At 39.7% G+C, this 11,414-nt stretch overlaps 1 protein-coding gene across 1 annotated transcript in view; it reads right to left on the reverse strand.

Annotated features, from left to right (window-relative positions):
* Positions 1-9,382, reverse strand: part of CDH16 (cadherin 16) — a 58,731-nt gene extending 49,349 nt beyond the window's left edge. Inside the window, exons 1-4 of the mRNA XM_050922818.1 lie at positions 9,338-9,382; positions 5,314-5,412; positions 2,201-2,341; positions 82-220 (exon numbers count right to left, since the gene is read on the reverse strand). Of these exons, the coding sequence (XP_050778775.1) occupies positions 82-220; positions 2,201-2,341; positions 5,314-5,412; positions 9,338-9,382 (424 nt within the window). The remainder of the gene's footprint in view (positions 1-81; positions 221-2,200; positions 2,342-5,313; positions 5,413-9,337) is intronic.
* Between the last annotated feature and the right edge of the window lie 2,032 nt (positions 9,383-11,414).

Raw genomic sequence — 11,414 nt, forward strand, 5'->3', positions numbered from 1 at the left:
GACCTTGGCATGAGTTAAGCGGCGGAGGAAAGTAAAAATGAAATAGATCTTTATAGAAAGGAGTCAAGAAGTCACTGTTACCTTGCTTTGTCCCTTTGCTAAGAATTCCAGAGAACATATCCTCGGTCAAGACTGGCATGTTGTCATTTTCATCTTTTACTGCTATTGTTATGGTTACAGGGTTAAAAACCAGCTGCTTGTCTTCATCTTTTACAGTCACCTGATTTTAAAAGAACATGTATTTAAACAGTGCTCATTTGCACATGCTGCCTTTTAAGGTTAGTGTGAGGGTATGTGTACTATTTCTGTAAATCTAGAACGTGAAGCCAAGAGGGAGGGGTGCTGAGGAAGGTTCTAGGCAGAAGCATTGGGAAACTAGACTAGGTTTAGGGACAACTTATTTAAAGTTTATAATTATATTTAAAGTTCCTTGTTCAGTGTTAGAAGAAAGTTTGTGATTCTTTACTGTTGTCACATGACAGTAAGATTAATATAGCCTGTGTATACGCCAGCCAGCTGTGATTTCTTAGTGACAAATGTGCTGCTCATTGTGGCCACCTCTAACTTCACTGCAAAAGTGAGGACTTGACCCAAATCCTCCTGCACTGAAGGCACAGGCTACTAGCCCTTGAACTGATGGAGAATCACCATTAGCTGTTAGCAGTATGGGGTCTATGACACTCAGCCCAGTTCTCATTCTATCCAGTAGAGGGCAATACTCAAAATTCAGAAGAAAGAAACAAAACATAAAATGGAGGTTTATATGATAAACAATGGTGACCTCTGGCTCAGGCCGCACCTGGCCTCAGTGCTGAAATAGATAATATGCCTCTGGAGGCTGTGGGAAGAGGTTGATCGGAGACAGCTCCTGTACTTCTTTTTGTGAGGATGCAGTTGACTTAGGTCCCCAGCCGGTGCAGAAGGGGAAGGAGAGCACGGCCTTGCCTTCAGTCCACACTCCCCAGGCCTTTCAGTGTGTTTTGCACCACTGTCACTAGTGCTAACAGCCCCGCAGGAAGCATAAGTTAGGGGACTGTGGTTGTCCCTGACCAGGTGAACAATGGGAGGGAGTTCCTTGTACCCTCTTCTGCACCCAGACAGGGCTAGCCACAATCTGGCCTCGTGGATTGTCCAGAAAGAAGGCTGTGTGGGCAGACATTCCAATATCTGTATTTAAATTGCATTCTCATTTCATATGCAGAAAACAGCCCACCTCTTTTACTGCTGGGCAGTCTATTGAAATGATTGTCTAACTTCAGCTTGTTACAAATACACAACATCACCAAACCCATGCATGGGGAAAAGTACATTCTCTGCCCTACAGAAAAACGCTCATGCATCAGCCACAGTGGGAGGAGGTCTCTGGATCAGGGTTGAGACCATTAGAACAGCAGTGAGGGAGGTTAGATACTTATGATGAATCTGAAGAAGGATAAATAGAAATTCGTGTTAGGAATAGGTACTGTGCCTTTAAGAGCAGAGCACATGTTAGAGAGAAGGGGACTGGGCGAGGAAGAACCAGCTGGAAGCAGTCCAGATGGTTTCTTGGAAAAGGCTAGATATGGTGCTCAACTACTGTAACTCCTGTAGAATTCAGTGGAAGTTGTCGGTTCTCAACAGGTGCTCAGGAAACCTCCAGATCTGGCCCAAGCTGCTGTAAAAGGTGGTACAAAGTAAACTCAATGTGCCAGTAATAAGAGTATTAATGCACAGTGCACTAATGCAGTTTTGTAAGGCTCAGTATGTAAACAGGACTCTGTACATAAGCTTTACTTTGTGTAAATGCTGAATCAACTGGAGCAGACTAGATCTAATGCATTTAGTCTGTAAACCTTGGATTCAGAGAAGAGTGACAGACCTCCATGGAGTCAAAAACGAGGAAGACACACTCTCCGCCCCAAGCCCGGGGCCATTAGTTATTAAATTCAAATTAGGGCACCTAAATGAATGGCCAAAATGATTTCAGAGGGGCTGAGAGCACCCATAGCTTCTGTTGATTTCCATGGGAGTTTGCCAGTGTAAGGACTGAATAAAAGCTGAGGGAAGATCTTAGGAGCTGGTCCTTGAGTTTTTTCCTTTCGGTATCTGGCAATATTTACTTCCAACAGAACAAATGACAATGGCATTAGACAGCTGGAGTGGGGGGCTGAAGTAGGGCAGTGAGATGAGATGGGGCTTGTGCCATCAGAGTGTGCCATACCTGAAGAGTGTAGAAAGCTTGTTTCTCCCGGTCCAGGGGTCTACTGACGTAGAGAATGCCAGACTCTGGATCTATTCCAAATAGACCTTCTTCATTTCCAGCCAACTGAATGTCAGCCTCCCCATTGAGTGTGATGTTTATCTGAAGTTGGAAATCAGGTAATTAAGGGAGTATGTTAGTGCAAAGCAAAAGGGGAGAAAACATTTTACTCCTAATAGATGCATCTTATTTTCCATTTGGGGCTTCACAGCTACTAATGCTCAAAGCGCAATGCCTGCCATTTGTAAGGACTGGCCACCAAGGGCCATTAATTCTTCTTGGTACTTGCTCAGATTCCATGGATACTAATGTGAGATCACCACTAGGCATGGCCCAAACAGCACAACACATCTGTGGAGTAGGCAGAAGTTGGGGAGGTCTTTTACCACTGGATACTTGGAGAGATTTGTCATCCGGAAGTGACATTTGTCTCTGGGAGAGGTAGAATCCCCAGGTTCCACTTTCAAAATGAGAGGCTGTGGTGAGCCAGCAAGTAGGAGGGCAGTGGGGCATACTGGGGAATGATGCAAATGAAGGAGGCTCCGCTCTTCTGACGGGAGCTCTTATGTGGGCCAACACTTGACATGTATCCAGGAATGGCCTTCCCCGCCATGGACCCAGAGCAATCCTCATTTGCAAATCCATATAGTCAGGTGGGGATTCTGGCTGACGATGTTAAACAGTTGCATAGTTTTAAAATAATATTTGTTTCTAATTAATTTTGTTTTTGGGCTCCTGTTCCGTTACTACTATGAATTCTTATTCTTTAGATAGAGCTGCACGTGCACATGGCACTTTGCAACAGCTGATCTGTGTCAAATAAACAAATCTCTGTCTCAAGAAGAACAATAATACTTAGCTCTTATATAGCGCTTTTCATCCATGGATCTCAAAATGCAGGGCTTAAAATCTAAAGGTAGAAGCAAGTACAATACACAGACAAACACGAAATGGTGTCCGGTCATTAAGGGCCCATTCTTTCTATATTTACTCAGGCAAAATATCCAGTGACTGTACTGGACATTTTGCCTAAGTAGGAAATTCAGGATTAGTTTGAATGCTTCAAGAAACAAGTACATTTTGTAAGTTATTTTCAAGGAAGAGGCATCTTGACACACAATAAGATACTGAGTTTATTATTCTCTAATAATTCTGATAAAAATTGAGGAGCAGATTTGCAGTCTTCAAAAATGTGCCTACAAATATTTGCAGGTATATCCATTTGCGTGCCTAAAATTTGAATTTGCACACACAACTGGACAGTTGTGCATTCAGACAGCCCTGTGACCCTTACATGTTGCACATGCAAGGCTTATTTTTTCAGGCCCCCTGAAAATATGGCCCTTCATAATTTTATTTTAAAAAATGTCTCTGTCCCTGGCATCAATCCATGTGCCCATGTACTTAGAAGATACCACCTCTGGAAAGTGATACTTCTGTTACTATGGACAAAGTAGTTCTGACACCAAAGAGTCGGGCCTGGAAATACCCATATTTTTGTGCTAATACTGGCTTTATCTTTACTGACTATCAAAGCTGACTTTAAAGCATCCGATTTGGTGGTGCAGAAACAGCTGCTATAAAATGGCAGTGATCTGCTTGAAGTCATTTTAAGTACACACTGAGTCACAGAAAACACTTATTAAATGGCAGATGGTGCTTGTGACTATGAAAGAAAATAACGCTTTACTTGCTATTCTAACAGAGATCAATTATTGAATTCAAACAGGTTGTTATGAATTTAAAAAAATGCAACTATCAGTGATGGTTATTGATCCTGTTTTGTTTCAGTAATGTGCTCTCTGACTTTTGTGTTAAAATGACTTAGCTTTTTATTTTCTTATACAGGTTTACGTTTTCCCCATTTCTAGAGAATGACTTTTTAGAATCCATTAATCAGAAAAATATCTATATGGCATGGGATTATTTAAAATACACATTTAACCTGAGTGACTACAGTAAACGGTGTTTACTTACAGATTTGGGTCAGCATTTTTTATTTTCATCAAACATTATGGAAAGACCACACTTGAATGGATACTATCGTAAAACTAAGATAGACTGGATCTGCCCTATACTTCTGTGAAGATTAAGGGGATGGGCCAGAGAAAACTGAAACATTTTGGGTACAAATAGAAAAATTTCTATTGGAAATGCCAGTGAGGTGCCTTATAGAGTTTTAGTTTCGGTCCCTTGTGCCCTCATCCTTCTCTATGGACTTGGTTCTCCAGACAAACATTTCCTGTGATGTATCATGGCCAAGAAATCCTATGATATTCAGCTGGTTGTGGCTCAAGAAGAGGGAAGACTATGGTGCATTATGGAAGACATAGTGCAGCTAGGGACCCCAGCCCAGAGAGGAGAATGAGATTATGAGGCACCTGGACTAAAACTCCCAGTATGTAGTCCAGCAGCAATTTCAAATCAAAATTTTCAGCTTCCAACCCCTTGTTTTTTAGTTGAAACATTTTCAGTTTTTTATTTTTTGCTAAAAATTCAGATATTTCCATAGGAAATTTCAACAATTTTTTTCATAAAATTAACAACAAAAAATAGAAAATTTCAATTATTGAGTTCTCAACTCTTTAGGCAAATTAAGATAAATGGAATTCACATTGAACTCCCAACTTCAAACCACTTCACTAACAAGACATGGCTGAAATAGTTAATCCCTATGGAGCAAAAAACAGATTGCCAAAACAAATGTATTCAATTCAATATATTTTTATATGATGACAACAGCTGGCTCCTGTGTTTCCTGGATACTAGCACTTTGAGGATGGAAGAGAGCTACTAGGGATTAGAAAGCAGACAGAAAAACATTTAAATTGACTCTTTTATATATAGCAAAAAGGTCCTATTATACAATGGCCCATTGATAGAGGGCATAGTAGTCTGACTATCCTCTCCAAAACTGGCATGAGTCCATTAATTTTGGTGGAGATACTCCGGATTTACACCAGTGAAGATGGGGATCAGGCCAATGAAATCTTGATTAGGTCTTTAGCTGAAGTCTAAAGTATTTGAACATTTGTTACCTTGTTGGTTGTATGAAACAGTATTTAAATTCCTACCTTCTTCAGATACAGTGGGAATGAACCACCATAATTTTCAGGTACCTCAATGTGTTCTTTGCTGCTGGTGGGATATATTGCAGACAACACTGGGAAGACCTGTGGAAGAGGATTTAGCCTCTTAGTTTTGTCAAAAGCAAATGAAAATATTTCTTTTCCTGGCAACACGTCTCTTGCTTCAGGATCATGGCACAGATTCTGATCTTATTGACACTAATGTGACTCCATAGAAGTTCATAGAATATCAAGGTTGAAAGGAACCTCAGGAGGTCACCTAATCCAACCCCTTGCTCAAAGCAGGACCAATCCCCAGACAGATTTTTACCCCAGTTCTCTAAATGGCCCCCTCAAGGATTGAACTCACAACCCTGGGTTTAGCAGGCCAATGCTCAAACCACTGAGCTATCCATCCCTCCAGTTAGGGGAGTTACTCTGGATTTACACCAGTGTAAAGAGATTAGTATGGGATTCAGTATCCTCAGACTTTTCCTAGTGAGAATAAATGTATATGCAGTGTCTGTAAGGTGTTACTCTAATCCGTCTCTGCTCAGATAAGAGATGTGGAGCTGATATAGAAATGGCAATCATTTTGCTATGAGTTAACAAACTAAATAGACCATCCTATTACATATCCATCTTCCTTTATGGTCACTGTCAGCAACCTGACACAGAACAGCTAGTCTCTGCCAAGGTTCAACCTGTTTCTAGCAGCAAATAGGACAAAGGTAGTAGGTCCTCATATAGGACCTGATTTTGAAAGGTGCTGAGTGCCCACAACTTCCATTGAAATCAGTGGAGCTGCGTGCTATCATCACCTCTTAGTACAGTATTAGCTTTTGGTCATTGTGATCCTAGCTCCCTAGCCTGACAACAAAACCAGAAATGGCTCCTCTCCCCCATCCCCTGCCCTTAAAGTGATAGCTTGCAATTGCCACACTGTCCTCAATATACCACAATAAATGTTTTGGAGACCTCTTCTTCGTCAGAGCTGTCAGCTATCATGATGAATACAATGCCTAGATTGACAGATGTCAGAGTAGCCTCATACATTACTTTTCCTTTGTTGTATTTTATAGACTTCATGGATTCCATCTTATATAAAATGCAAAACAGGAAAACTATGAATATGGCTATAAACACACCTTGCTCAGTCTGTTTAGTTAATATGATGTCATCAGGACTCCTTGCTATGCATACCATTGTGTCTCAGTTCTGGGGTAGTAGTGTCTTCAGTATAAAGTGTGTATGTGTGTGTGTACATAGAGCATATGCCAGCCTATAGAAATTGAAATCACAAATAACACCTTTTATTTATTTGATAAATAGAGTTAAATTATATATGCAATAGCAACTGAGAAAGGAAGATACACTATTATTGCTCATTATTCTAATACAGAGACATAATAGGTATAGCCAAATCTTGAACCTCAGAGAATTGTATTATAATGTACAATGTTACTCTAATGGATGGTGAATGTGTTACCAAAAAAATCCAGAAAGGTACAAATGATTCACAGAACAGTAATATATATAAAAAAGAAAGCCTTGAATAGGCAGGGACCGCTCTTATAACCCTTCACAAACACACAGAACATTTCCCACTGAATACAGGAGTACAAATAACTAGAGATGGGGAGAGGTCACCAAATATGTGTCTCTTTGGTATTAATATCTAAATATCAATACCTAACATCAAGAGATGTCAATGAAGTAAATATTCTTCCATTGGAAGTAAGTGGGCCTGTGTGTGTGTGTGTGTGTGTGTGTGTGTGTGTGTGTGTGTGTGTGTGTGTGTGTGTGTGTATGCTCGCGAGAGAGAATATGTTTTGTCAGTGTTTGGGTGTATGTGTAAGAGAGATTTATTTTAACCTCTATAAGTTCTACATCATTAACCTCCTGCAGTATTTTGTACTTGTGTCCGTACTTCTCTACTCTTGTTGGGTCATTGCCCTTATCAACCTGTTCCCTTTCTACCTAAGTATACAACAGATGCATTAGTAAGTGCACCTTGGTCAAATGCAGGGATGGCTTTAGGCCTATTTCACCAATTCCCCTGAATCGGGCCATGCGCCTAAGAGGGCCCCGCACCCAGTGAGAATCCCTTCCCTGGCTAGAGGCGCCTTTTTAATTTTTACGCATCCAGCAGCGCTCCGGGTCTTCAGTGGCACTTTGGCGGCGGGTCCTTCAGTGCCGCTGAAGATCTGAAGCGAGTGAAGGACCCACTGCCAAATGCTGCCGAACACTTGGAGCACCGCCCGGTGAGTACAAGCTCCACGTGGTTTTTTTACATTTTTTTTTAAGTTATCCCTGCCGGGGTCCTGCCGAAACAGTTTGAATTGGGCCCCGCACTTCCTAAAGCCAGCCCTGGTCAAATGCATTATGGATTTATTGTGTTCAGAGCATTCATAATCATATTTAGCTCCTCTGCTCGTGTATACACCTGTGACGGTTCACAATATGCTTCAGAAATAGGTTCAAATCAAACTTCTTCCCATGCTCCATGAATTGTGTTTGCAAAGCTGAGGGTTCGTCTGAGCAGTAATATGGGAAGATTTGTGTCACAATATCATGGGCCAAACAACATCACATCACAACACAGCACTGTAACATTATGGTTGCTAACCCTAAATTCATGGAAGTTTGTGTTCAGTTTGCTATTGCTGAGAACTCAGCCTGTTCTGGAGAGACTGGATTTTAATCCTTCCCAAACCATTCACCAGCCATAACCAACTTCATGACTATGGATCAATTGGTAAATGTGGCAATGATGAGAAGCTCTGGCTTCAGCATTTGTAGGTGTGGATAAGAGTTGTATTGGAAGACGTGCTAGGTAGGCTTCACAATTAGGACTTTTTTTTTGTTTTAGATACTGCTGCGTATCCAGAATTAGATTCTCTGGGCCCAATCTTCTGCTGCATTGCATCTTGTGTATGTAATACTGACAGACCCCAGTTGTCAGCGAGCAGGATCAAACCTGGGACCTTGGAACTAAATGCATGAGCCTCTTGGCCAATAGCTAAGGCTGTAGAGCAGATTGAGTCTCTTTCTCCCCCACCCCCCTATCGGACAGAACTCCACACCCAGGAAGTGTGTGGGTTACTTGTACCATTTACACCTGAGTGCAGTATTTCTTATTTGGTAGCATTTTACACCCACTTTGTACAGTGTCTTCATTAGGTGTGTGACAGTGAAGAATCAGGCCCTACACACTTCATCTGATCTAACTTACCTCCATGTAAACTTGACTGAGTGGGATAGCTCCTGACTGAGACCTGATGCAGCAAGATTCTTAAGCATGTGTTTAACTTTACGCACATGAGTAGGAGGACTAGTCATGTGGGACAACTCGTGTGCTTAAAGTTAGTCATACACTTAAGGACTTTGCTAAACTGGGGCCTTACATTGGTAAGCAAGGTCAGAATCAGCCCCAATAGGTGTTGCTGAGCCAGAAATGTCTCTGGACCCAGTAACAGAGAATCTAATTTCTGTTTCTTCTCTTATTAAAAGGCACAGGCCAGATTTATGGCATAAGAAATTTATCCTGCACTTGGCATCATAGGAGTTTAGAAACAAAGGGGAATAGGTGGGTGGGGAATTACAAAATTGTTCTTAAAGCTAAAAGTTCTTTCATTTAATTGATTATATATAATGTCAATTTTAGGGTTTAATATTGTTTTCCTCTTTGTTCTCAAGAACTATATCTGATACTTTATGATAGAATATTGTACCAGTCTACATACAGATAGCACCTGTGAAAAAATGCGATGGGGGTGGGGGATAATAGGCGTCTATAAGAAAAAGTCCCAAAAAATGAGACTGTCCCTTTAAAAATGGGACATCTGGTCACCCTAAGTTTATGTTCATTCTTTTATAAGGATCTTTTATTGTCTGACTTCTAGGTTATTTAGTATATGGAGTCTTGCAGTATGTACCATAATAGAGTTATTAACATAAGCAATGCATATAAGTTCATAGAAACCTAAGATGCAATACAAACACGATATGTGTAAAATATATCACTCACTTGAATAATGGAAGAGTAGATAATCAGTAGCCAGACAGGAAACATGCATTTAGACACCCTAAAGTTAAATGAAAGAAACCTCACATGAGTTGGAATTCACTTAAGAAACAATAGTTTCTCCTCCTGACTTAAATTCTTTTGCCTCTGAAATCACATAGCAAGATAAAATTGATATGGTGAAACATGGTTATATTACATATCTGAGCCCATTTGAAATAAGTCAGGGACCTAGAAATATACAGGATCTGACCAGGAATATGTAGCCTGCATACCATCTAATGTAGAACTGTTGTTCCTAATGTAATAGAAGGTGCTATATGATACAGCTGGTCACCCCCATTTTTGAAGTTATGTATTAAATCTATCTACGATTATCCATTAAATGTTTGAGTGCAAAAGCTCTGCATCTAACCACAGAAGAGTTTAACTTTAACAAATAGAGCTTTCCTCCCAAGTGTTTGCAAGAAATTCAAGTTAAATAGGTGTTAATAAAACTAAATGAACAATTTTTAAACAGCCTGACTAAAAATCCCTTCTCTGTTAAATTGCTCAGGTTTCAGTCTTGTGAAGTTATAATCCATTCAACTAGTTTGTTAAAGATTCTCTTCTCCTTCAATGCACAACTGAGAAAGCTCTACTCAAATCCAAGGAGTTAAGCAGTAGAGAAACAAAAACCAAGACTTAATATTCCTGATGTTTGTAATGGAAAAAACACAAAGCAGAAAAAAACTTTTTAAAAACTTCCAAGCTTTCTTTATGCAACATAAAGAATCAAAAAAAGGTACAAACACATTTTTTCTTCTGCAGGTCACTTTTAACATAATCCTACAGTATTCTTATTTTCTCTCTCCCTGAGTCAAAATAACTTGGGCTGGTAGTAGGCCTCTTACTGTGCTAGGTTCTAGTGTATACTATGCCAGGAAAATACTGGCTCACACAAGCTCAGCCTGCCTTAAATACACTGCTCATGTCTCATGTTAATTTACTTGCAGACCCTTAAGCCAAAAATTAAGCAGAAGACCAAAACAAAGACAAAAAAACCAAACCAATACCAAAACAACCAAACAACAAAACAAGGGTGCCAGGATATCTAAGCTCTTATGGTTTCTAAAAAGCTTTGCCTCCTTTCAAGGCTAGGAGTTTCAATCTAATGTAAAGATACCGTGTTAATGTTTTCAATGTTCTAAACATGAATACTGCTAAACAGAAATACATATTTGAAAGAGGGTAAATATTTATAAGCTAACAAGAGAGGCTGGTATTGCTAATGACATTGGGATGCTAATGTGAAAGATTGTTATAGCATAATAGCCCTTAAATTAGATTAAGTGATGGTACTGTGGACACAAATTGGACAGATTTGAGCCCAATTCTCAGTTACCTCCAAGACAGATACAGGGGTTGCAGGGTGTAACCAAGTTGTTCTTATTCTACACGTGTTAGAAATATCAAATACTAAAATAACAAATTTATGAATAACAAATACATTTCTTACCCACAAATAAATGCACTATTAGAGAATTCCAAGAGAGAGGAGGACATTTGGGCTCAATAGAAATGTTTGTTTATTATAAGACAAACAGCAAGGGAATAAAATGGGAAAAAATTGATTCTTCAAAAGCCAGTTATGATTTGCTGTTAGGCTCAGTGTGAGAAACTTGGTGTATTTGTATCCCTGATGTACAATATTTTAAAATAGCTGACAGTTCCCAGGGTATAGGGCAACAAACCCAACAGCAGATGAATCATTTTCATTTCTTCTGCTTTTGTGTATGTACTGGACATAGTAAGTTATTATTCTATCTGTTTCCTGATGCCTTTAAATCTATTATTTATCAGGGAAGGAATATTGGATTGAACACTGAGAAGAGTAATGTTAAAAGAGAAAGAACAAGCTGATAACAAAATTAATCATGAGGGCACTAATCCAGCAAAACTCTAACTCACGTGCTTTAATTTAAGTGCCATTGACTCTTATGTGAGTAAAGTTAAGCACCTGTGTAAGTGTTTGCAGGATCGGTCAAATTAAATTATTCTGCATGTTAACTTTAGTTTGGATTTTTTGGTTGTTCAGTAA

Source organism: Gopherus flavomarginatus, chromosome 14 (assembly GCF_025201925.1).
Source record: "Gopherus flavomarginatus isolate rGopFla2 chromosome 14, rGopFla2.mat.asm, whole genome shotgun sequence".
In the NCBI taxonomy this organism is placed as follows: Eukaryota; Metazoa; Chordata; order Testudines; family Testudinidae; genus Gopherus; species Gopherus flavomarginatus.